Source organism: Onychostoma macrolepis, chromosome 19 (assembly GCF_012432095.1).
Source record: "Onychostoma macrolepis isolate SWU-2019 chromosome 19, ASM1243209v1, whole genome shotgun sequence".
In the NCBI taxonomy this organism is placed as follows: Eukaryota; Metazoa; Chordata; class Actinopteri; order Cypriniformes; family Cyprinidae; genus Onychostoma; species Onychostoma macrolepis.
The window spans coordinates 31,315,433-31,338,619 of record NC_081173.1 but is presented as its reverse complement, the minus strand read 5'-3'; the positions used below and the strand labels follow the sequence as shown (position 1 = coordinate 31,338,619).

The following is a 23,187-nucleotide window of genomic DNA, read 5'->3' as shown; positions in this document are numbered from 1 at the left end:
ATAAGAGTAGTAGACTGTAGGGGTGTGCAGCGGAGCTATTATTTGTATCTATATCTGTATCTGTGACAATCTCAAAATTATTTGTATCTGTATCTGTATTCGGATAGATCCGGAAGTGGGCGTGGCTTACACCAGAAGTTCGTCAAATTACATGAAAATACCATTTTAAATGCAAATCTGTTCAATTCGTAGTTTTCATTTAACAAACATGCCTTGTATAACTAAAGAAAGTATTATTTTTTATTAAAATTATAACTGTAAATATCTTCTATTTAAAACTTTATCAAAAAATTTCCAGTGAAACTTTGTGCACAAATTTGACAAGAGACAAGCATCCATAATCTTAAATAAGACCACTAGTAGAAATGGAAAAAAAGTGTTCAGTAGCCTATCATAGCAGAATGACAATAAAGCTCGCTTGAACTTTAGATCATGTGTTGCAGGAGTCTGTGATCATTTATGAGTGTTTTTTATTTTTTTATTATTATTATTATTTTTATTTTTTTATCAACAGAATGTAACAAATAATTTAGATACTCCAAAAGCCTTGTTCGAACATCGCTTTTCTTTGTCTTGTGTAATTAAATGTAATGCCATTCACGAAAAGGGTAAATGTAATGCGTTTTTACACTCATTCAATTTACACATCCAGGCCCATAGCCAGCTATGAGGTCCAGACCTCCGTAAATGTTTCATGTTCAAAAATAAAATTTGAAAACATGAAAAATTATTTAAAATCATGTCGCTGAATAAATTCATGTGGCCAGAGGCGGACAATCCAGGGGTCAGAAAGTAAAAGTCCTGCCATATTTTTGTTCCACCCATGAACTCTGCAGCTGATTTCACCAGAGGAGGAACCAAGTCATTCCTTTCAAGTCACAAGCAAGTCTCAAGTCAAATCCCAAGTCCTCAAAGAGTTAAAGTTAATGAGATAATTAAGTGACTAATTAAATGATGATTGTGCATTAGTGATGAACACCTGCTGTTATTGAGAATCACAGAGGATCAGATGTTGATGTTTTATTGGTTAAAATGATGCCACCATCATGGAGATCAGTGTTTGCTTTAGTTGGGCTCTTGGCACTTTTAGCAAATCAAAGTAATTTGCTTTTAAGCAAGTGCAATGTTGTTTCACAGCAAAGAACTTGATGTAGCAGATTAGCTTATGCTTTCTGCTTTTAAATCATTTGACTGAGCATCATGAAGGTGTCTCGCTTTGGTTTATTGAGTGATATTCAGCTATTTAATTTCAGGAATAAAAGATCCTATCAAACAAATGCTACTGTAGTGATTACATATTAGGAGGAAGAACTGCATCAGCTCAGGCTTTTAGACATGAACATTTATCATACGATCCTCAACGGTGGTGACAATAATAATTCATACTGCAGTGCATGATGGGAGTTTTTACTACGGTCTTACCCAGCATACATTGCAGCATGAAGAATTTTGTTGGTTGTCACCATTGTTGAGATTCATATACTGGTTCATTATGTCTGCGTGCGTCTAAATACCAAAAGAGTTTAAGTGTTTATATGCATTAAATACAGTCAATTTCAAATGAATTCATAACTATTAGAACAAGTTCTTCACATGCTGTTTCACAGGGTTGACTTCTCAAAACCTAAACATACAACATAAAGAAGAAAAACAAACAATCAGTACAACTGTAAAAGCATGGTTGCTCATTGTGCAGCCCTGATCGCTTTACTTTACAGCAACACATGTAATGCTGCAAAGAGAGATCTAACACAGGAGTCAAAGGCCAAGAGCCCAACTAAAGCAAACACTGATCTCCATGATGGTGGCATCATTTTAACCAATAAAACATCAACATCTGATCCTCTGTAATTGTCAATAACAGCAGGTGTTCATCACTAATGCACAATCATCATTTAATTAGTCACTTAATTATCTCATTAACTTTAACTCTTTGAGGACTTGGGATTTGACTTGAGACTTGCTTGTGACTTGAAAGGAATGACTTGGTTCCTCCTCTGGTGAAATCAGCTGCTGAGTTCATGGGTGGAACAAAAATATGGCAGGACTTTTACTTTCTGACCCCTGGATTGTCCGCCTCTGCATGTGGCTGACTAGAAAGAGTGAAGGAGCTTGGCGCAAGTGCAGCCTCCGCTCCGCCATGTTGCCAGATCTAGTTATTTTAAACATCGCTGGACTTGTTTTAATACTTAATGTAACAGCGTTAATAAAGTAATTAGGGCATTAATAAAGTGGGAAGATGAAGGTTGAGGTTAGAGATTCTATTTCCTATTTGCAAAATACAAGATTTAAACTTATTTTGGTGCATTTTTCAGGAGATTATTTGTGTTTGGTTTTTTTTGTAGCAATATCTGGCAACACTTCTTCACCGGCACTGACAGCAGCAATCAAAAAAGGAGCGCGCGGATAGTGTATTGCTGAGGAGATCACATTCGTTACACAAACTCAATGATCACCGTGATATTATCTGTACCAAACTGTGTCAAACGCTATCAAAGCAGTACTATCCATTAATATTGCACAAATCTTAACAACAGTCCTCACTAATGTAGTGCTGCAGCAAACACGTAATTGTTTCTGCCGAATATTTTTTTCTGTTATTCGGATAAATCCGTTATTCGTTTTGAAGCCATTACCCGTGCCTTTCCGAATAAGGTTTTTATTATTGATATTTAAAAATGAACGTAAACGAGCAATATTTCAAAGGTGTAAAAAGGCAGATGCAGTGAGTTATGCAATATGAGAAGAGAAAGACAGGGAAGAATCTAAAAGTATACCTAGGTTTTTAACGGAGGTGGAAGGTTGAACACAAGAACCAGCAATATTAATTTTGCCAATACAGAGACGGGATGTACATTTAGGAGGGCCAATCAAAAGTAGATCTGTTTTATCAGTGTTTAATTTAAGAAAATTCTTGGTCATCCATGCATTTAAGGATTGATCTTCAGCTGACCAATCAGCAGAAAGGGGCATTTCATTCCCGCCCACATGTAGAAATCGAATATCAAAGCTGTTTTTAATTTTTCTATCCCTGAACGAAAAACGAAAAAACTGAAGCTGAATTCTCGTTTTTCGATTATTATTTTTTTCTGGAAAAAAATGAAAAAACGAAAAAGGAGCCATTTTCTCATTTTTCTTTTTTCAATATTAAATAAAAAAAAAAAAAAAAATGAATGAAAGAAAAATACCCTGATTGACCAGACTTCAGAATTTATCAGATGTGGGTAGTCCAGGGGCCAAAGAGTAAAAGTCCTGCCATATGTTTGTTCCACCCATGAACTCAGCAGCTGATTTCACCAGAGGAGGAACCAAGACATTCCTTTCAAGTCACAAGCAAGTCTCAAGTCAAATCCCAAGTCCTCAAAGAGTTAAAGTTAATGAGATAATTAAGTGACTAATTAAGTGCTGATTGAGCATTAGTGATGAACACCTGATGTTAACAATCAACATCACTGAAGAAAAGAGAAACACAAGAACTACAATTTACTTCAGCCACAGCTTTGGATGAAATTAACTGGAGAAAAAAAAAAAACATTGCTACCATAATTGTGGTCAGTGTTTGTTTTAGCTGGGCTCTTGAGCCTTTTAGTAATTTAGGGAAATTTGCTTCTAAACAATTGCATTATTGTTTCACAGCAAACATCTGTGCAATGCTGAATCAAACTTTGAAGTAGCAGGTTAGTTTATGCTGATCTTTTCAGATTATAATTTATGAAGAGTGAACATTCTTAGTTTAAATCTCTCTGGTTTATTAAATACATTTAACTGTTACAGAACTGAAAAAAGAGGCATATCAAGCAAATGCTACCATAATACTTTGATCTTGAAAAGAGAAAAAAAAAAAACCTTTTAAGGATCAGGCTTTTAGACATGAACATTTATCATATCATCCTCAACAGTGGTGACAATAATTATTCATATTGCATTGCATGATGGGAGTTTTTCATGCATTGCAGCGTAAAGCATTTTGTTGATTGTCACCATTGTTGAGATTCATATGCTCGTTCTTGATGTCTGTGTGTGTCTAAATATTGCTGGAGTTCAAATTTTTATATGCATTACATAGATTTAAAAAAAAAAAACACTATCTTTGTATGCTGTAGTTTCACAGGGTTGATTATGCAAAACCTGAACATATAAATGAAATAAACAAAAAAAAAAGTTATTTTGGATATAATCAAACCAGCTCAGGGTGAACATCGGATCACTGTAGAACACTGATCTCACATTGCTACAAAGAAAGATTTAACACAGGAATTAAGGGTCAAGAGCCCAACTAAAGCAAACACTGATCTCCATGATGGTGGCATCATTTTAACCAATAAAACATCAACATCTGATCCTCTGTAATTCTCAATAACAGCAGGTGTTCATCACTAATGCTCAATCATTATTTAATTAGTCACTTAATTATCTCATTAACTTAACTCTTTGAGGACTTGGGATTTGACTTGAGACTTGCTTGTGACTTGAAAGGAATGACTTGGTTCCTCCTCTGGTGAAATCAGCTGCTGAGTTCATGGGTGGAACAAAAATATGGCAGGACTTTTATTCTTTGGCCCCTGGACTACCCACCTCTGGAATTTATACATCAACAGACTTCATACATCAACTAAAATTCATCAAAACATCAAATGTTTTAAATACTGTATACTGAGCAAAATGGATAAAAGTAAATCTGCATTAATTGCTCCAGGATCTTTTCTCTTCTCTAACTTCACTTTTCTTCAAAGTGACAAATAAGAAAAGGTGTTTCATTCAGTCAGTCACTTTCATTTATAAAGCACATAAAAAATCAACAACAAATAAGTGAGTTATTTAAAACCATCATATGTGGGCACTGACTTAATATACGGTGTCATGGAGTAGCAACTGAAAAGGCACACTGACCTTTCAGTTTGTGGCAAGACATTCAGCTGTAACATGAATGATCGGAGGTGTCTGGATGTACGATTGTAATAGAAAAGATCAGACATGTATTGAGGAAACCAACTGTGAAGACCTTTATAAATAAACTTTAAAATGGATACAATACAATAGACTGGAAGACTGTGAAGAAAGGCCAGACCTGGCAAAATATTTCCAGTTTCTTAGTACCAGTCAAGTATTGTGACGGAATATGATCGTTCTATATAATGAGCAGGTTTGAACTTCAAACTTATATTATAATATTAGTTGTAAAAATTTACATATAATTTTATTTTTAACATCAAATGACCAAATCTCAAGGGGACAGCCAGAGATAAAGTCGAGGGTCAAGATCCCAACTGAAGCAAACACTGATCTTCATAATGCTGACTACTTCAAACTAAACATTAAATAAGACACCTAAAGCTCTGTTAATTCTCAAAAAGAGCTTCTGTAGATGTCTGACAGAAATAAAGTCAGTCTGGTTAGTATAAGTGAAGCTGATAATGCTGTTTGTAAGGTTGTTTACTCCTCCTCTGCTGATATTGAGAGATGAATGTTAGCATGACAATGATGTACTAAAAACAGATGACAATGTTGTCAAATTGATCCCCATTCACACAAATCTGTGAAAATGACTAAAAATCTGTATTATGCAAGCCAGGCTAGTGGTTGGCGATGTCAAGAAACACCCAGCAAAAACGTAATATGTCTGTGTGAACAAATAATACACATGTGCATGACGTCAGTGTTTTCACACATTCACGTTTTTGTTGTTTACATGGAGAAGGTAAAGGCATCGTTTTCAAAACTTTGCACTTTGTAACCCATTTTCAAATGCTTGCATTTTCAGGTCCCCAAAATTGTGTTGTCGTGTAAATGAACAGCCAAAACACATAAAAAGTTTTGTTTAAACAGCCCCATAATGTCTTCTTAATCTTCAGTTGATTTCATCTAAGGCATTGGCTGGAAGTCAGTTGTAGTTCTTTGGTTTCTCTTGTTCATTGTTCCTTCACCAATTCTGTAATAGCAGGTGTTCATCATTAATGCTCAATCGTCACTCGACTGATCACTTAATAATTAACCTTTTTAATTAAGTAGTTAACTTTTTAACACTTATATAAATACTGAGTGTTAATCTAACGCTGTGTACTAGCTTTCCCTATCTGATGGTAATCTATTCCATAATTTTGGAGCATTATTTGCAAAGGCCGCATCACTGATTTTCTATTGTCTATACATGGGAACCTGCAGTATTAGATGATCTTAAAGTTCTTGATAGTGTATAATAAACAAGAGAACTGTCAATATAATTAGGTTTGTATGTAATGAGGAGGACTTATCCACCTTTTTCCTTAGGAAATGATGAGCGTCGTCATTACAAATTCTAACTTCGACTGGATGCTCTTCAGTTCCAGGTCTCCACAAGAACCTATTCTATAAGCGCCCATCTGTTTTCAATATGGGTGACTTTGGCAGCCTTGTGTCATCTACACACTCTGACAGATGAAGAACTGACAAAAGACAGTCATTGTAAACCATTTTAATAGGTTTAACATTAGATTATCGGCTTGGAAAATATGCTAATTTGACTAGAAATGCTGGTGACTGGAAATGTAAAGCATCCTTTTAGTTACGAGTCAGGCACAACCTCCGCATTCAGGAAAAAGATGGAAAGGAAGCCAGTGTAAAGCTATAGTGCCCGGGAGGGGATGTCTTGGGTTCACTTAGTTTTGTCGTGGTCACGACATACTAACTCGTGGGAACATGATAATATGTCGTGGCCACGAGATATTAATTCGTAGGAACATCATATTAACTTGAGGGAACGTGATATTATGTCGTGGCCATGAGATTGTTTTGTCGAGGCAAAGACATCTTTATGTCGTGGCTTCGAGATGCTATGTTGAGGGAACAACATATTTTTCTCGTGGCCACGAGTTTAATGCGTAAACAAACCTACGTGACCATAGCAATCAGAGATGGATTCATTAATATTTTATTTTGAATTAAGAAATTATTATATTAATTATTATAGAAATTATGACATAATTAAATTATTATATTGACCATAAGCTACCGGACTGTAGGCAATGGCACGCGATGTAACCAGCATTCGAATTAAGTTTATCACTGTAAAAAATTGTGCCGTTAAATAACAGTAATGTACTGGCAGCAGAGTTGCCAGTAATGTACTGTTATTTTACAGCCCTCTACCATTAATTTACAGCTTTTCATTTTTACAGCATGTTACTGTTATACTACCATGGAAATGAACTCCAATTGGTTCAAACAGTTTGAGTTTAAAATATTAGTATTCATATGGCATTTGTAATGTGAATTTATATCATTTGAGTCCACTGAGAAAATATATTTCTTACTATAAAACTACAAACACTTTAAATAACTAAAAACATGTCTTTAACTCAAATTGTTTCAGTTCATCATCAGCTACAGCACATGCGCTGGAGCACTTAACAAAAAAATCATCGCTGCTTAAGCAACTCTACAGTTACTGTCTTTAAATAAAGCAGCAGAACATCAGTGTTTGTGGCTCATCATTGACTGAAGCATAGGCTCTACTCTCCAGCACAACGGTGACCCACAAAACTACATTAAACTAACAGATCTCTCTTGTACAAAAACACATTAATACAGTTCAGATTAATATTTACTCTCCTGATCAGTTCATGACTTTGCATTACTGTTTTCTGTGGACCTTCACTAATATTTCAGTAAAAATAACTTTTTTAGTTTGGTTAATCTGACTGTTACGTTTTACAGTAAATTGCTGTTTTTCTTTGAATTGACGGTACTGGCAGCACGGTTGCCAGTAAGTAACTGTTTTTCTACAGTTTGTTGCCGTAAATTAATTACAGTTTATTGCTGTTAAATTACATTTCGTGCTGTTTTTTTCTCTTCTTACACGTTTAACCCTTTAAAGTCCACGACAAAATCCTCAGTTTTAAATGAACACTTGTAATGTGTGCACACTACAGAGTGTTAGAGTAACACTGAATCAGTGAAGTTAATGAGATAATTCTGAGATTAATTAAGTGATGATTGAACATTAGTGATGAACAGCTGCTGTTATCAAGCAGAATCACTAAAGAAAGAGAAACACAAGAACTAAAACTGACTTCAGACACAGCTTAGATGAAATCAACTAAAATAAAGAAAACATTAAATCTCTCAATATCTGATTGAACAACTCCTAAATCAGCATTACTTCACACATTACTAACCAGGGCTGGGTTTCCCCAAAGCATCGTAAGCTTAAGATGATCGTAGCTCCATTGGTTTCAATGGGTCTACGATGTACTTAAGCTTATGATGCTTTTGGGAAACGCAGCCCAGACTGATGCTATTTCTGTAAGAAGTTGTTTTTTTAACTACCATGATGGAGATCAGTGTTAGCTTTAGTTGGGCTCTTGAACCTTGACTTTTTAACATTAACTTTTTTTTTGGTTGTTGTAAACATGTGTTTTAAAACACATGTTTTATGGCAAAAAGAACCAAAACAAAATCTGTAATATTGTTAATTGTGTTTTGTTAATGACATAACACAGAGGTTTAAACGTTATATTCACAGATTTTTTTTCTCCAGTGTCTTCTGTTACCAAATTGATGATGTAACAACAGTCTGCTCATTATTTTGCTCTAGTTTATGCAAGATTCTTAAAAACATTACTGACAACTTAAAAAAAAAAAAAAAAAAGGCTCCAAAGTGTCATGAAACACACACCTCAAGAATCAGCGTATGAATCTCAACAGTGGTGACAATCAACCAAAATAAATAAACAGATGAACTCTGAACATCACAAAACATGCTACAAAAACTCAACACAAAAACAAAAGCAATAATAAAAGCAAATAGAAAGAATTAGAGAAAATAAGAGGACAATTCAGCGGCATAATTTACTCATGTTGCAGTGCATGCTGGGAGTCATGGGTGAGTTTTGTACTGTGCTGGTACCCAGCATGCATTGCAGCATGAAGATTTTGACTGACCATTGTCTAGATTCATATGCTGATTCTTGTTGTCTGTATGTGTCTCAATTATGTCGCAGTACTGAAGGTTTTGTGCAGAAGATGTTTTACAATTTTTCATAATCGATTGCTTTGTCGTATCATAGCACATATCACAACACGAAACTAGTTTAAAAAAAGCCACACTTCATTAAAGACGGAATAAGGTCAGAGAAGCAGGCCGCTTCATGATGATTACAATCAAAACATTCACTTTTTTTTTTTTGGTTTTGTTGTTATAATACATGCTTTTTACTAACACAATTACAACAACCAAAAAAAAATCTAACATTAAAAAGTCAAGGGTCAAGAGCCCAACTAAAGCAAACACTGATCGCCATAATGGTGAGGTCACACAAAACATTTTCAATAAAGCATCTAAATGTCTATTAATTCTCAAGTAATTTTATAGATATGTGGCAGAAATAAAGTCAAATTGTAATGCTTTTTGTGGAGTTGTTTAATCATCCTCTGCTGTTTTATTTCAGTTGATTTCATCTAAGGCTGTGGCTGAAGTCAGTTGCAGTTTAATTTCTCTCTTTTCTCCAGTGATTCTGCTTGTTCACAGCAGCTGTTCATCATTGGCTGAATTCACTCATTAGTGTTCATTCTCTCTGTCAGGTGGGCTATATTAGTAAACTCATGTAGGGAATAGTGAATGAGGGTGTAGGGTGTGATTTGAAACACAGCCTCTGAGTGTCGACTCTGGGAGCTGTTACTTCACAGGACTGCAGAAGACTACTTTCTCGAAAACAACAAATATTACCCAGAATTCATTATTTTTTTACGGAATTTTACTGTTGTAATGAAAAAACAGGATGTTACTGTCAGAATATGGCCGTTTTTTTACAGCAATTTTTTACAGTGTAGGCTAAATGTTACATAAAGTACACTGTAAAAAAAAATCTGTTCAATTTACGGAAAAATACCGGCAGCTGTGGTTGCCAGAATTTTACCGTGAAAAAGACGGTAGCAACATTTTAGGATTTACAGAACTGTTTAAATTTACAGTGAAAAACCGTATCTCATTAACTGATACAATGTTAATACACAAACCTTTCAGTTAAGTCATTTTATTAGCAGAAACCGACTACGCTTAAATTATCCAACTGCCATTTGTTTATAAACTAATATTTATAATGTTTATGTAATGTGAGCATAAGAGTACTGAGAACTATTTTGTTTAAGCCCAAGAAGAAAATTGTACTGATTTATGCAAAGTCATCAATTCAACTCAAAACTCTTGCAAATAACAGCAGCACACACACATGCGTGATTAAAACTAGCAAGAACATTCTCATTACATCAGTAACTGCCTTTCAACAAAGCAACATGCAGCATAACATCAGTGTCTCTCTGTCCGTCCTTGACTTAAGCACAGGCTCTACTCTCCAGCACAATGGTGACCCACAAAACACAACAGGAAGTTGACTGTTAGGCTTTACAGTATTTTGCTGTTTTATTTTCTTGATTTTACGGTGAAATACCGGCAGCTGTGGTTGCCAGTAATCTACTGTTTTTTACAGTTTGTTCCGTAAATTAAATTTACGGTATATTTCTGTTAAAATTACGTTCCACAGAATGTTTTGTCATCTCACAAATTTAACCCCTTTAATCCCACAGCAAAATCCTCAGTTTTAAAGAGCACTTCTATGTGTCCACACTACAGAGTGTTGAAGTAACACTGAAGCAGTGATGAATTAATGAGAGAATTAAGTGACTAATTAAATTAGGATTGAGCTTTATTGATGAACACCTGCTGTTAACAAGTAGAATCATTGAAGGAATGAGAAACAAGAGCAGAGAAACAAAACTTACAGCTAAAGCCAAGATGAAATCAACTGAAATAAAACACATGAAATCTCTCAGTATTTCAGAAGAGGGTGATTAAACAACTCCACAAACAGCATCTTATTACTAACCACTTTTACTTTATGTATGTCATATGTGCACAAAAGCTCTTATTGAGATTTTAGTTGTTGTACTTTCATTTGAAGTCACCATATTGGCGATCAGTGGGTGCTTTAGTTGGGATCTTGAATCATGACTCTTTAATGTTGGTTTTTGTTTGGTTGCTTTTAATTAGCTGTGTTTGTTAAGCACAGTTTTTAAAGCAAAAACACCAAGTTAATCTGTCGTCATCGGAGATTGATGTTTGTGATGTCAAAACCATCATGGTGTAGTTTAATTCACTGATTGTCTTGTGTTAAGTCTCTTGTTAAACGTGATATGTTAATTGCACCATTAATTTATACAGTAATCAAATGTTGTGAAACAGTTCTAACCAGAATATGCACAAATAAATATATTGAACTACGGCAGAAATTAAACACACACAGACATCAGCAATCAGCGTATGAATCTCAAAATTGGTGACAATCAAAACTATATTAAAAATTTAAAAACGGTTCAACTCTGAACATCACAAAACAGTCTACTGAAAAGTAACAACAAAAACAACACCAAAATAAAAGCAAATAAAGAAAATATTAAGAACATTCTGCTGCATAATTTATTCATGCTGCAGTGCATGCTGGGAGTTTTGTACTGGGACCCAGCATGCTTTGCAGCATGAATTGTTTTTTTTATTATTAATAGTCACCATTGTTGAGGTTCATGTGCTGATTCCTGATGTCTGTGTTTCTAGATGGTGCTGTAACTCTGAAGGTTTTGTGCATAAAAGGTTTTAAATTCTTTCAAAATGGTGTGTCAGCTTAACTTGTCAAGTAATATTACTACCATAAACAACATAAAGTCACAAATCACCCATATTGTTCGACACTAGCTGAGATCAGTGATTCAGGTAATTAGAAGATGACCACCACTTTTAAGTTTGAACCAAAACTACAAACTCTCTTGGCTTTTCTTGTCATAATTAATGTGCTTTACAAACACAATTATAACAGCCAAAGAAAAACTAACCTTAAAGAGTCAAGGGTCAAGAGCATAACAAAAGCAACCACTGATCGCCAAAATGGTGAGATAAAACAAAACATTTGAAATAAAATATAAACCTCTGTTAATTTGTAGATATATGACAGAAATGAAGTCAAACTGGTTAGTAATAAGTGGAGCTGGTAATGCTGTTTGTGGAGTTGTTTAATCATCCTCTGCTGTTTTATTTCAGTTGATTTCATTTAAGGCTGTGGCTGTATGTCAGTCGTAGTTTTGTTTCTTGTTCTTTCCTTCAGTGATTGTGTTTGTTAACAGCAGGTGTTCATCAGTGTCTGAATTCACTCATATGTTCTCAATCACTCTGTCTAGTGGACTATATAGTGCAGTAATGTAGGACTAGTGATGAGGGTGTAGAGAGTGGTTTCAGACACAGTCTATGAGTGTCGACTCTGAGGCTACTTTCTCGAAAACAAAGGTTAGATCTATTACAGTTATTCACTGTATATAGTAAGGAAACTTACTCTTAATCATTTAACAGGTTATTACTGTGGTATTTTGCAGTTTTTTACTGTTAAAATCACAATCATTTTTTACAGTGTACATAAAATCAAATAGACCTACAAGAAAACATTTTTCCATTAACTGTCCATTAACTTTTTTAATGTAATATTTTTTTCCGTAATATTTGTGTATTATTATCATCATCATCATCATCATCATCATTATTATTATTATTAGCCTATTATTATATTTTTATATTAGTTTTTTTCCCCCTTCATTTCGATCTCTTTACATAACGTTCTGACTAGTTTTGTAAATAAGCCTACTGTAAATACTTGACATGCCAATAAAGCTTTGATTATGCTGACTGGAATTTATAGCCAATTGGACATACAGTTTAAAGGTTGAATTTAACATATATATTTTTTTTCTGCAAATTAATAATTATTAATATTATAGCCTACTGCCTTGTGTTTCATTGAGGAATGAATCATTCACGTACTTTCATTTGTAAATGAAAACACAACACATTTATCATCATGCACTGGCATAAATAGCCTGCAATCATAAAGTATTGGCATAATTGTCAGGCGTTTACAGTATTTGCAATATATATGGTAGCAAACAGCATAATTATACAGAACGTTAATTAGGTAAAGCGATACACCATTTGAAAGAGGAAATAATAAAATATTATATTTATATTAAATAAATATAAAAATATAGCCCTAACAAGTTCATATAACCTAATAATAATAATAATAATAATAATTATTATTATTATTACTTTCACAGACTGTGAAATAATAATTATGAATTGATGGTGGAGGTAAAAAACAACAATAAAAGTGATAAAAATATACAAATATTAAATGAAACGTTTAATGTTAAAAAAAAGTTTTATCCATCTCTGATAATCCTGGGTTGCTATGGTCACGTAGGTTTGTTTACGCATTAAACTCGTGGCCACGAGAAAAATATGTTGTTCCCTCAACATAAGAAGTCATAGCCACGAGAAATGGATGTTGTACCCTCAACATAGCATCTCGAGACCACGACATAAGGATGTCGTTACCTCGACAAAATGATCTCGTGGCCACGACATAATATCACATTGCCACGAGTTAATATGACGTTCCCACAAATTGACGTCCAGTCAATTTGGCCAAATTGTTAAACCACATTGCTCTTTTAGTCTTAGGACCAACTAATCGACTAATAGGATATTTAAAGTGAAAGTGAAAGTGAAAGTGAAAGTGACATACGGCCAAGTATGGTGACCCATACTGGGAATTTGTGCTCTGCATTTAACCTATCCAACGTGCACACACACAGCAGTGAACGCACACACACCGTGAACACACACCCGGAGCAGTGGGCAGCCATTTATTCTTCGGCGCCCGGGGAGCAGTTGGGGGTTCGGTGCCTCGCTCAAGGGCACCTCAGTTGTGGTATTGAAGGAGGAGAGAGCACTGGTTATTCACTCCCCCCACCTACAACCTGACACCTGGACCTGAGACCTGAGACTTGAACCTTAGGGTTACAAGTCCGACTCTCTATCCATTAGGCCATGGCTTCCCCTTATAGGATAGTTTTAACTAATGGGATAGTTTTATGTTTGTTTAACTTTAAAAAGTTGTTACTCATGAAATTATTTACTGCCATAATGCAAGAAGTGATCAAATGAATGGCCACAGTATCATTTGACAGTGTTCATGCTGTCAAACGGTTGCTAGTGTTCTCCCAGTCTAGGGTTGGGAGAGGGCGTAACAGGTGAAAATTAACCAAAAAGAGAAACAAATAGAATACATGGAGGAATAGAATAGAAAACATCCCTTCAGACCCCAGAAATAAGACAATTACTTGTTGTGGAAAATACAAATATTTATTTGTTTTAATAACACAACATAAGAATAATGGAAGCAATTAATCTTTAGGAGAGGTTCTTAGCTAAAACAACAAACAAAAAGGTTACTAACTGCCAGAAGGAGAACTAAATAACCTAAACAGGTAAAAGAAATAAACAACATAAGCTTCCCTCTACTCTCTTGCTAACCAAAAACAGGGGTGAACATATTTACAAGAAAACGTTGCACCCTCTCCCTAGAGCTTCCCATGAGGCTAAAAGAATTAGAATGATTAACAAGATAAATAGACACAATGCCTTTTAATGCCGACAAATTTTAAAAGGAAAGAAAATAATCACAATAAGCGATCAACCAAAACACATCTTAATAGCAGGTTTAAACAGGGTCTTATTTAAAGTCCATTTCAAGGCTATTTACTGTCTTGGACTCTACACTGTAAAAAATTGTGCCGTTAAATAACAGTAATGTACTGGCAGCAGAGTTGCCAGTAATGTACTGTTATTTTACAGCCCTCTACCATTAATTTACAGCTTTTAATTTTTACAGCCTGTTACTGTTATTCTACCATGGAAATGAACTCTGCTCCAATTGGTTCAAACAGTTCAATTTTAAAATAGTGGTATTCAAATGGCATTATTAACGTGAACTTATATCATTTGAGTCCACTGAGAAAATATATTTCTTACTATAAAACTGCAAACACTTTAAATAACTAAAAACATGTCTTTAACTCAAATTGTTTCAGTTCATCATCAGCTACAGCACATGTGCTGGAGCACTTAACAAAAAGATCATCGCTGCTTAAGCAACTGCACAGTTTAAAATAAAAAATAAAAAGCAGCAGAACATCAGTGTTTGTGGCTCATCATTGACTGAAGCACAGGCTCTACTCTCCAGCACAACGGTGACCCACAAAACTACATTAAATTAACAGATCTCTCTTGTACAAAAACACATTAATACAGTTCAGATTAATATTTACTCTCCTGATCAGTTCATGACTTTGCATTACTGTTTTCTGTGGACCTTCACTAATATTTCAGTAAAAATAACTTTTTTAGTTTGGTTAATCTGACTGTTACGTTTTACAGTAAATTGCTGTTTTTCTTTGAATTAACGGTAATCTACTGGCAGCACGGTTGCCAGTAAGTTACTGTTTTTCTACAGTTTGTTGCCGTAAATTAATTACAGTTTATTGCTGTTAAATTACATTCCATGCTGTGTTTTTCTCTTCTTACATCTTTAACCCTTTAAAGTCCACGACAAAATCCTCAGTTTTAAATGAACACTTGTAATGTGTGCACACTACAGAGTGTTAGAGTAACACTGAATCAGTGCTGAAGTTAATGAGATAATTCTGTGATTAATTAAGTGATGATTGAGCATTAGTGATGCACAGCTGCTGTTAAAAAGCAGAATCACTGAATGAAAGAGAAACACAATAACTACAACTGACTTCAGCCACAGCTTAGATGAAATCAACTGAAATAAAGAAGACATTAAATTTCTCAAGATCTGATTAAACAACTCCTAAAACAGCATTACTTCACACATTACTAACCAGACTGATGCTATTTCTGTCAGAAGTTCACAGAAATGCAAGTTGTTTTTTAACTACCATGATGGAGATCAGTGTTAGCTTTAGTTGGGCTCTTGAACCTTGACTTTTTAACATTAACTTTTCTTTGATTGCTGTAAACATGTGTTTTAAAACACATGTGTTATGGCAAAAAAAACCAAAACAAAATCTGTAATATTGTTGATTATATTATGCTAACGACATAACCATCATTAAACATTATATTCACTGATTTTTTTTTTCTCCAGCGTCTCTTCTGTTACCAAAGTGATGAAATAATTTACATGATGATTTTGCTCGTTTATGTGAAATTGTTAAAAACATTACTGACGATTTTAAAAAAAAAAAGCTCCAAAGTGCTATGAAACACACACCTCAAGAATCAGTGTATGAATCTCAACAGTGGTGACTATCAACCAAAATAAATAAACAGATGAACTCTGAACATCACAAAACCCGCTACTATAACTCAACACAAAAACAAAAGCAATTATAAAAGCAAATAGAAAGAATTAGAGAAAATAAGAGGACAATTCAGTGGCATAATTTATTCATGTCGCAATGCATGCTGGGAGTCATGGGTGAGTTTTGTACTGTGCTGGTACCCAGCATGCATTGCAGCATGAAGATTTTGACTCACCATTGTTGAGATTAATATGCTGATTCTTGATGTCTGTATGTGTCTCAATTATGTCGTAGTACTGAAGGTTTTGTGCACAAGATGTTTTACAATTTCTCATAATAGATTGCTTTGTAGTATCATAGCACATATCAGAACATGAAACTAATTAAAAAAAGCCACACCACTTCATTAAAGATGGAAGAAGGTCAGAGAAGCAGGCTGCTTTAGGATGATTACAATCCAAAAACACTTACTTACAATTTTTTTTTTTTTTGGTTTTTGTTGTTATAACATATGCTTTTTACTAACACAATTATAACAGCCAAAAAAAAAAATCTAAAATTAAAAAGTCAAGGGTCAAGACAAGAGCCCATTAAAGCAAACGCTGATCGCCATAATGGTGAGGTCACACAAAACATTTTCAATAAAGTATCTAAATGTCTATTAATTCTCAAGTAATTTTATAGATATGTGGCAGAAATAAAGTCAAACTGTAATGCTGTTTGTGGAGTTGTTTAATCATCTTCTGCTGTTTTATTTCAGTTGATTTCATCTAAGGCTGTGGCTGAAGTCAGTTGTAGTTTCATTTTTCTCTTTTCTCCAGTGATTCTGCTTGTTCACAGCAGCTGTTCATCATTGGCTGAATTCACTCATTAGTGTTCATTCTCTCTGTCAGGTGGGCTATATTAGTAAATTCATGTAGGGAATAGTGAATGAGGGTGTAGGGTGTGATTTGAAACACAGTCTCTGAGTGTCGACTCTGGGGCTGTTACTTCACAGGACTGCAGAAAGATACTTTCTCGAAAACAACAAATATTGCCCAGAATTCATTATTTTTTTACGGAATTTTACTGTTGTAATGAAAAAACAGGATGTTACTGTCAGAATATGGCCGTTTTTTTACAGCAATTTTTTACAGTGATACTGTCAGCAAACAGCACCATCTGAACACAATTTGTACATGTTTGAATATAAATATTTTTTTCACACCTTGTTTTCTTTGTACTAGTTTTTGTTAATTATACAGTACACTGGATCCAGAAGTAGAGAAAAATTCATGACAGTTCTCTTCACAGTGAAGGTTGAATTACATTACACTATGGTAACATGTATAACAAAAAACAGCAACAAAATACAACCCAGATCAAGTGGTTTATTTGTGAAGAGTTAATCCAAAAACCTACAGATTAAGAAAACAAGAATAATGCTGATCAGAACAATTCTCAATAGAGCATTATAGTTGCCTCTGTGCTTTTGTCTAACCAGGAAAGAAGTGCCGTTTTTCAGCTCTCTATTAAACTCTATGATAGCAGTGTCTCTAGCGTCTTTAATTTCATTTAGAGTCTTTTGAAAATTAGCCGCTGTTTCTCTCATCTGATGAATGAATTTCAAATCATCTGATTTGATATTTTTAGCAGTTCTTTTGCCTACTGATTGATTCATTTCATGGATCTCCATTGAATTTTGAACAATGCAGTAAACATCAACAACAACAAACAGAGCTGAGATTACACCACTGACCGCTGCTGCTGAACGGACAGCTTTTGCAGTTTTTGCAGACACACTGACAATTCTGACCTTCTCTGAAGACAAACGCATGGTTTTGGCAACCTTTGATGTCAAATTAATGTTTTTGACAGTCTCTGAAGATGAACTAATTTTTTTGACAGCACCTGGACAGGACTGGAAGGCTGTGCGAGCCGCTTTAGTCCAATAAACAGCTTCGTCAAACTGTTTAGCCGCTTCACTCTTTTGGGGCATTTCAGCTTTAGGAAGTTCTAAAATGGCTGAAACACCTCTCACTCTATCTACTCCTCCCTCCATCATCCTTGCTGGTATATGATTCATATCCTGCTGCACCAGCTGTTGAATGTCCTCTGTGCTGTTAATTATTGTTCTCAGAATCTCAAGCATTGCATTTATTGTGTTCTGGAAATCACTGGTGATCTCCTCAATAGTCTCTCGTAGGCGTTTCTGCTCGGTGTTGTTCCTGTAGTTGCATATTGCACCTGTTGCTCCTCCAGCTACTCCAAGAACACCACCAACAGCAGTAAGACCTAAAGAAACACCTAATGTGACCGGGGCCAAAGCCAGACCCACTATAGATGCGATTCCTCCAGCTGCTCCCATTGTTGCTCCTGTCAAACTGCCCACTGTAGTGTTCTTGTGCATGGATTCCAGTTCATCAGTGATGGTAGTGAGTTTCTCTATTTGACCAGTGAGTGACTGATGCTTTCTGTCAAAATCTAAGTTCAATTTGTTTATCTTTGTTTTGAAGACATCAAAAATGTGAAGCTTCCTGGAATATTAGAGAGTATTTCAAATTTGTGCATTTTATAAATAGCCAGTGTTATCAGTCAACTGGGGACATGCATGCCCTCACAGGCAATTAATTTTACTTGGATTCCCATGTGGCAACAAATGTTTTGAATGTTATTTTCCAGAAATACAAATCAAACATGCTTATAATCATTAGTGGATTATCATTAATAAACTGCGATTTCTCTGTTCTCATGTATTTGACACAGTTTAAGCATGAGTATAGTTTGGGGGAGTCATGTTTATAATATCACATGCAGTGAATCTGTCATTGTCTAACATCTGCTGGAAAGCCTTTTTTTTTTATACATGTACGCAGAGGCGGACAATCCAGGGGTCAGAAAGTAAAAGTCCTGCCATATTTGTGTTCCACCCATGAACTCAGCAGCTGATTTCACCAGAGGAGGAACCAAGTCATTCCTTTCAAGTCACAAGCAAGTCTCGAGTCAAATCCCAAGTCCTCAAAGAGTTAAAGTTAATGAGATAATTAAGTGTCTAATTAAATGATGATTGTGCATTAGTGATGAACACCTGCTGTTATTGAGAATTACAGCGGATCGGATGTTGATGTTTTATTGGTTAAAATGATGCCACCATCACAGAGATCAGTGTTTGCTTTAGTTGGGTTCTTGGCCCTTTTAGTAAACCAAAGTAATTTGCTTTTAAGCAAGTGCAATATTGTTTCACAGCAAACATTTGAGCATTGCTGAATCAAGAACTTGATGTAGCAGATTAGTTTAAGTTTTCCGCTTTTAAAACATTTGAATGAGCATCATGAAGGTGTCTTGCTTTGGTTTATTGAGTGATATTCAGCTATTACTGAAATTCAGGGGAAAAAAAGTCCTATTAAACAAATGCTACTGTAGCGATTACATATTAGGAGGAAGAACTGCATCAGCTCAGGCTTTTAGACATGAACACCTCTCAATGGTGGTGACAATATTAATTCATACTGCAGTGCATGATGGGAGTTTTTACTATGGTCTTACCCAGCATACATTGCAGCATGAAGAATTTTGTTGCTTGTCACCATTGTTGAGATTCATATACTGGTTCATTATGTCTGCGTGCGTCTAAATACCAGAAGAGTTCAAGTGTTTATATGCGTTAAATACAGTAGATTTCAAATGAATTCATCGTAACTATTAGAACAACAGGTTTCTTGCATGCTGTAGTTTCACAGGGTTGACTTCTCAAAACCTAAACATACAACATAAAAACAAAATAAAAAAACCAGCCAGTACAGCTGTAAAACATGGTTGCTCGTTTTGCAACCCTGATCTCTTTACTTTACAGCAATACATGTATTGCTGCAAAAAATCTAACACAGGAGTCAAAGGCCAAGAGCCCAACTAAAGCAAACACTGATCTCTGTGATGGTGGTAACATTTTAACCAATAAAACATTAATATCTGATCCTCTGTAATTCTCAATAACAGCAGGTGTTCAGCACTAATGCACAATCATCATTTAATGAGACACTTAATTATCTCATTAACTTTTAACTCTTTGAGGACTTGGGATTTGACTTGAGACTTGCTTGTGACTTGAAAGGAATGAGTTGGTTCCTCCTCTGGTGAAATCAGCTGCTGAGTTCATGGGTGGAACACAAATATGGCAGGACTTTTACTTTCTGACCCCTGGATTGTCCGCCTCTGCATGTACGCGCATGTCCCAACCATAACACCGTGATTACCACAGAGAGAACATGTTCTGGTAAAGTACACTGTGTGACCACATTTTAACAACTAAAAGTAATACAAACATAAATTACATAATACATATTTATAAAGTTGAAGCTTAGAGCAAGAAATGCTTACAGTTTATATGTCTCCTCTAGTTGATTTCCACAAGTGTCAAACCCTGATTTGAAGTGATCCATCACTGACAGACAGATATATTTCTGCTAGTCTCTGATCAAAGTGAAAATTAATTAACTAATTCATGAGCAAGTAGTATGAATATTGCTCTTAGAAGTATTTACTATGTGATTAAGAAAAATTATATAGGAAATATTGCATGCATAGCCACTTATCTTAACCCCTTAACTGTCACCCACAGTTTTGAACAGAGACATTATAGTGCACTATCCAAACTTAATTTTTTATAATTCATGAATGAAAATATTTTGTAACATGATTTTAATGTACCATTTACATGGTAATGCAATGTCTGATTTTAAAATGGGTTTCAAAGGATGAATTTTGAAATTTTAAGTTTTCTACTGATAAATAATTTCTTATGATTTCTAATTCGTGATAGAGAAAAAGGCAACTAAGAAGACTTTCTGTGACAAAGGTCAGAATTCATGTCATGATGTAGATTTTTTTCAGGTGCACTCTTGTCATAAACAGAGGTGTCAAATCCAGGGTCAGAAAGTAAAAGTCCTACCATGTGTTTATTCCACCCATGAACTCAGCAGCTGATTTCACCAGAGGAGGAACCAACTCATTCCTTTCAAGTCACAAGCAAGTTTCGAGTCAAATCCCAAGACCTCAACGAGTTGAGGTAATTAAGAGATAATTGAGAGACTAATTAAATGATGATTGTGCATTAGTGATGAACACCTGCTGTTACTGTGAATCACAGAGGATCAGATGTTGATGTTTTATTGGTTAAAATGATACCACCATCATGTAGATCAGTGTTTGCTTTAGTTGGGCTCTTGACCCTTGACTCCTGTGTTAGATCTCTCTGTAGCAATGCATGTGCTGTTGTAAAGCGGAGAGATCAGTGCTGTGCAGTGAGCAACTGTTAGTTGTTTTCATATGATGAGGTAATCATCAGGTGCTTACCTGTTTGCATCCAATATACTGTGTATATATATATATATATACACATACAACATTTTTCATTTTTTAAATTTATGTTCTGCTTTTGAATAAACAACTCTGTGAAACCACAGTATGCAATGAATTTGCTGCTGTAGTAGTTATAGAGAAAGAATTTTAAATCTAATGCATTTAAACATTTAAACTCCAGTCCTACTCAGACACACACAGACATCAAGAACCAGCGTATGAATCTCAACAATGGTGACAATCAACAAAATGCTTCATGCTGCAATGCATGCTGGGTAACACCACAGTATGAATAATTATTGTCACCACTGTTGAGGATCGTATGATAAGTGTTCATGTCTAAAAGCCTGAGCAATATAATTCTTAATTTTTTCCAATATTTAATATTACGATGGCATTTGTTTAATAGTAAATTCCTGCAGCTCTGTAACAGCTGAACGTCAGTAAATAAACCAAAGAGAGACACCTTCATGATGTTCATTCAAGTGACATAAAAGCCAAAAGTGTAAGCTCATCTGCTTCCTCAAGCTTTTAATTCAGCAATGTGCGAATGTTTGTTGTGAAGCAATATTGCAATTGCTTAAAAGCAATCCATTCTCAGTTACTAAAAGGGTCAAGAGCCCAACTAAAGCAAACACTGATCTACATGATGGTGGCATCATTTTAACCAATAAAACATCAACATCTGATCCTCTGTAATTCTCAATAACAGCAGGTGTTCATCACTAATGCACAATCATCATTTAATTAGTCTCTCAATTATCTCTTAATTACCTCAACTCGTTGAGGTCTTGGGATTTGACTCGAAACTTGCTTGTGACTTGAAAGGAATGAGTTGGTTCCTCCTCTGATGAAATCAGCTGCTGAGTTCATGGGTGGAATAAACACATGGCAGGACTTTTACTTTCTGACCCTGGATTTGACACCTCTGGTCATAAATTAATCTATTACTTTTCCTACATAATTTTTTAACAGAAAAAGTGGTAAAATACCTATTTAGGAGTCTTAGACCTTTCCAACGATATATAGTTTGTCATGATTAGATTAGGATTTAATTGTAAAATAGTGAAGTAAAGGTAGGCGTCCCACAGGGTGGACGGTGACAGTTAAGAGGTTAAATAATGTGCTTTTTTTCCAAACAGAAAATAAACTGGCTTACCTTAGGTTTAAGCGTATCCACTGAATTCACTTTGTTTTCCAGTTGACATGATTATGAAAAAGGAGAAAGCATCAATAGCAGGTTTAGTTTTCCACAAACAGAAATGCAACTGTAGCCTACTATAATAACAAAAACACACAGACTGGATTTATATTTTAAAACATGAAAACATACATGGTAAAAGTTCTGATTGAATCTTTTGGTCAGGCATCAACACTTCATAAATTACTGAAAGTCTAGCAAACGGTGACAAAGTAAAACAAAACTGAAAGTATTTAACACATAAGCTCTTATATTACCTGAATTCAAACGGACTGAGTGAAGTAAACTTTTAATTGACTAAACAACACTTAAAAAATATAAGTGACTCAATGTATAGGAGTTTACAGTACTCACATTTATTGGTTTTAAAACTTAAGGCAATCGGTTCAAACAGTTTGAGATACTATAGGTTGTTGATTTGCACAGCGTTAAGAAAGGAAGTGGAAACACGTGGTTTAGTGTCT

The 23,187-nt window shown here is 35.0% G+C and overlaps 1 protein-coding gene across 3 annotated transcripts; it reads right to left on the bottom strand.

Moving 5' to 3' along the window:
* Positions 1 to 14,240: 14,240 nt before the first annotated feature.
* On the bottom strand, positions 14,241 to 23,185 carry LOC131525118 (apolipoprotein L domain-containing protein 1-like). Of its 3 annotated transcripts, XM_058752493.1 has the most exons (4): positions 23,078 to 23,166; positions 22,682 to 22,710; positions 20,542 to 20,634; positions 14,241 to 18,701 (listed from the first exon to the last, which is right to left on the bottom strand). In XM_058752493.1, exons 3-4 carry the CDS (start codon positions 20,601 to 20,603, stop codon positions 17,570 to 17,572), a joined length of 1,194 nt encoding a protein of 397 aa, XP_058608476.1. In that variant the 5' UTR covers positions 20,604 to 20,634; positions 22,682 to 22,710; positions 23,078 to 23,166; the 3' UTR covers positions 14,241 to 17,569. The 3 variants fall into 3 exon arrangements, with proteins under 3 accessions (XP_058608476.1, XP_058608478.1, XP_058608477.1); XM_058752495.1 differs by lacking the exon at positions 20,542 to 20,634 and having other exon boundaries at positions 23,078 to 23,185; XM_058752494.1 differs by lacking the exons at positions 22,682 to 22,710; positions 23,078 to 23,166 and having other exon boundaries at positions 20,542 to 21,056.
* Between the last annotated feature and the right edge of the window lie 2 nt (positions 23,186 to 23,187).

Excerpts from the sequence above, each read along its gene's own strand:
- LOC131525118 (XM_058752493.1), bottom strand. The coding sequence starts at position 20,603 with ATGGATCACTTCAAATCAGGGTTTGACACTTGTGGAAATCAACTAGAG. Across the intron at positions 18,702-20,541 it reads CTAGAGGAGACATATAAACT|GAAGCTTCACATTTTTGATG; the intron begins GTAAGCATTTCT and ends CTAATATTCCAG.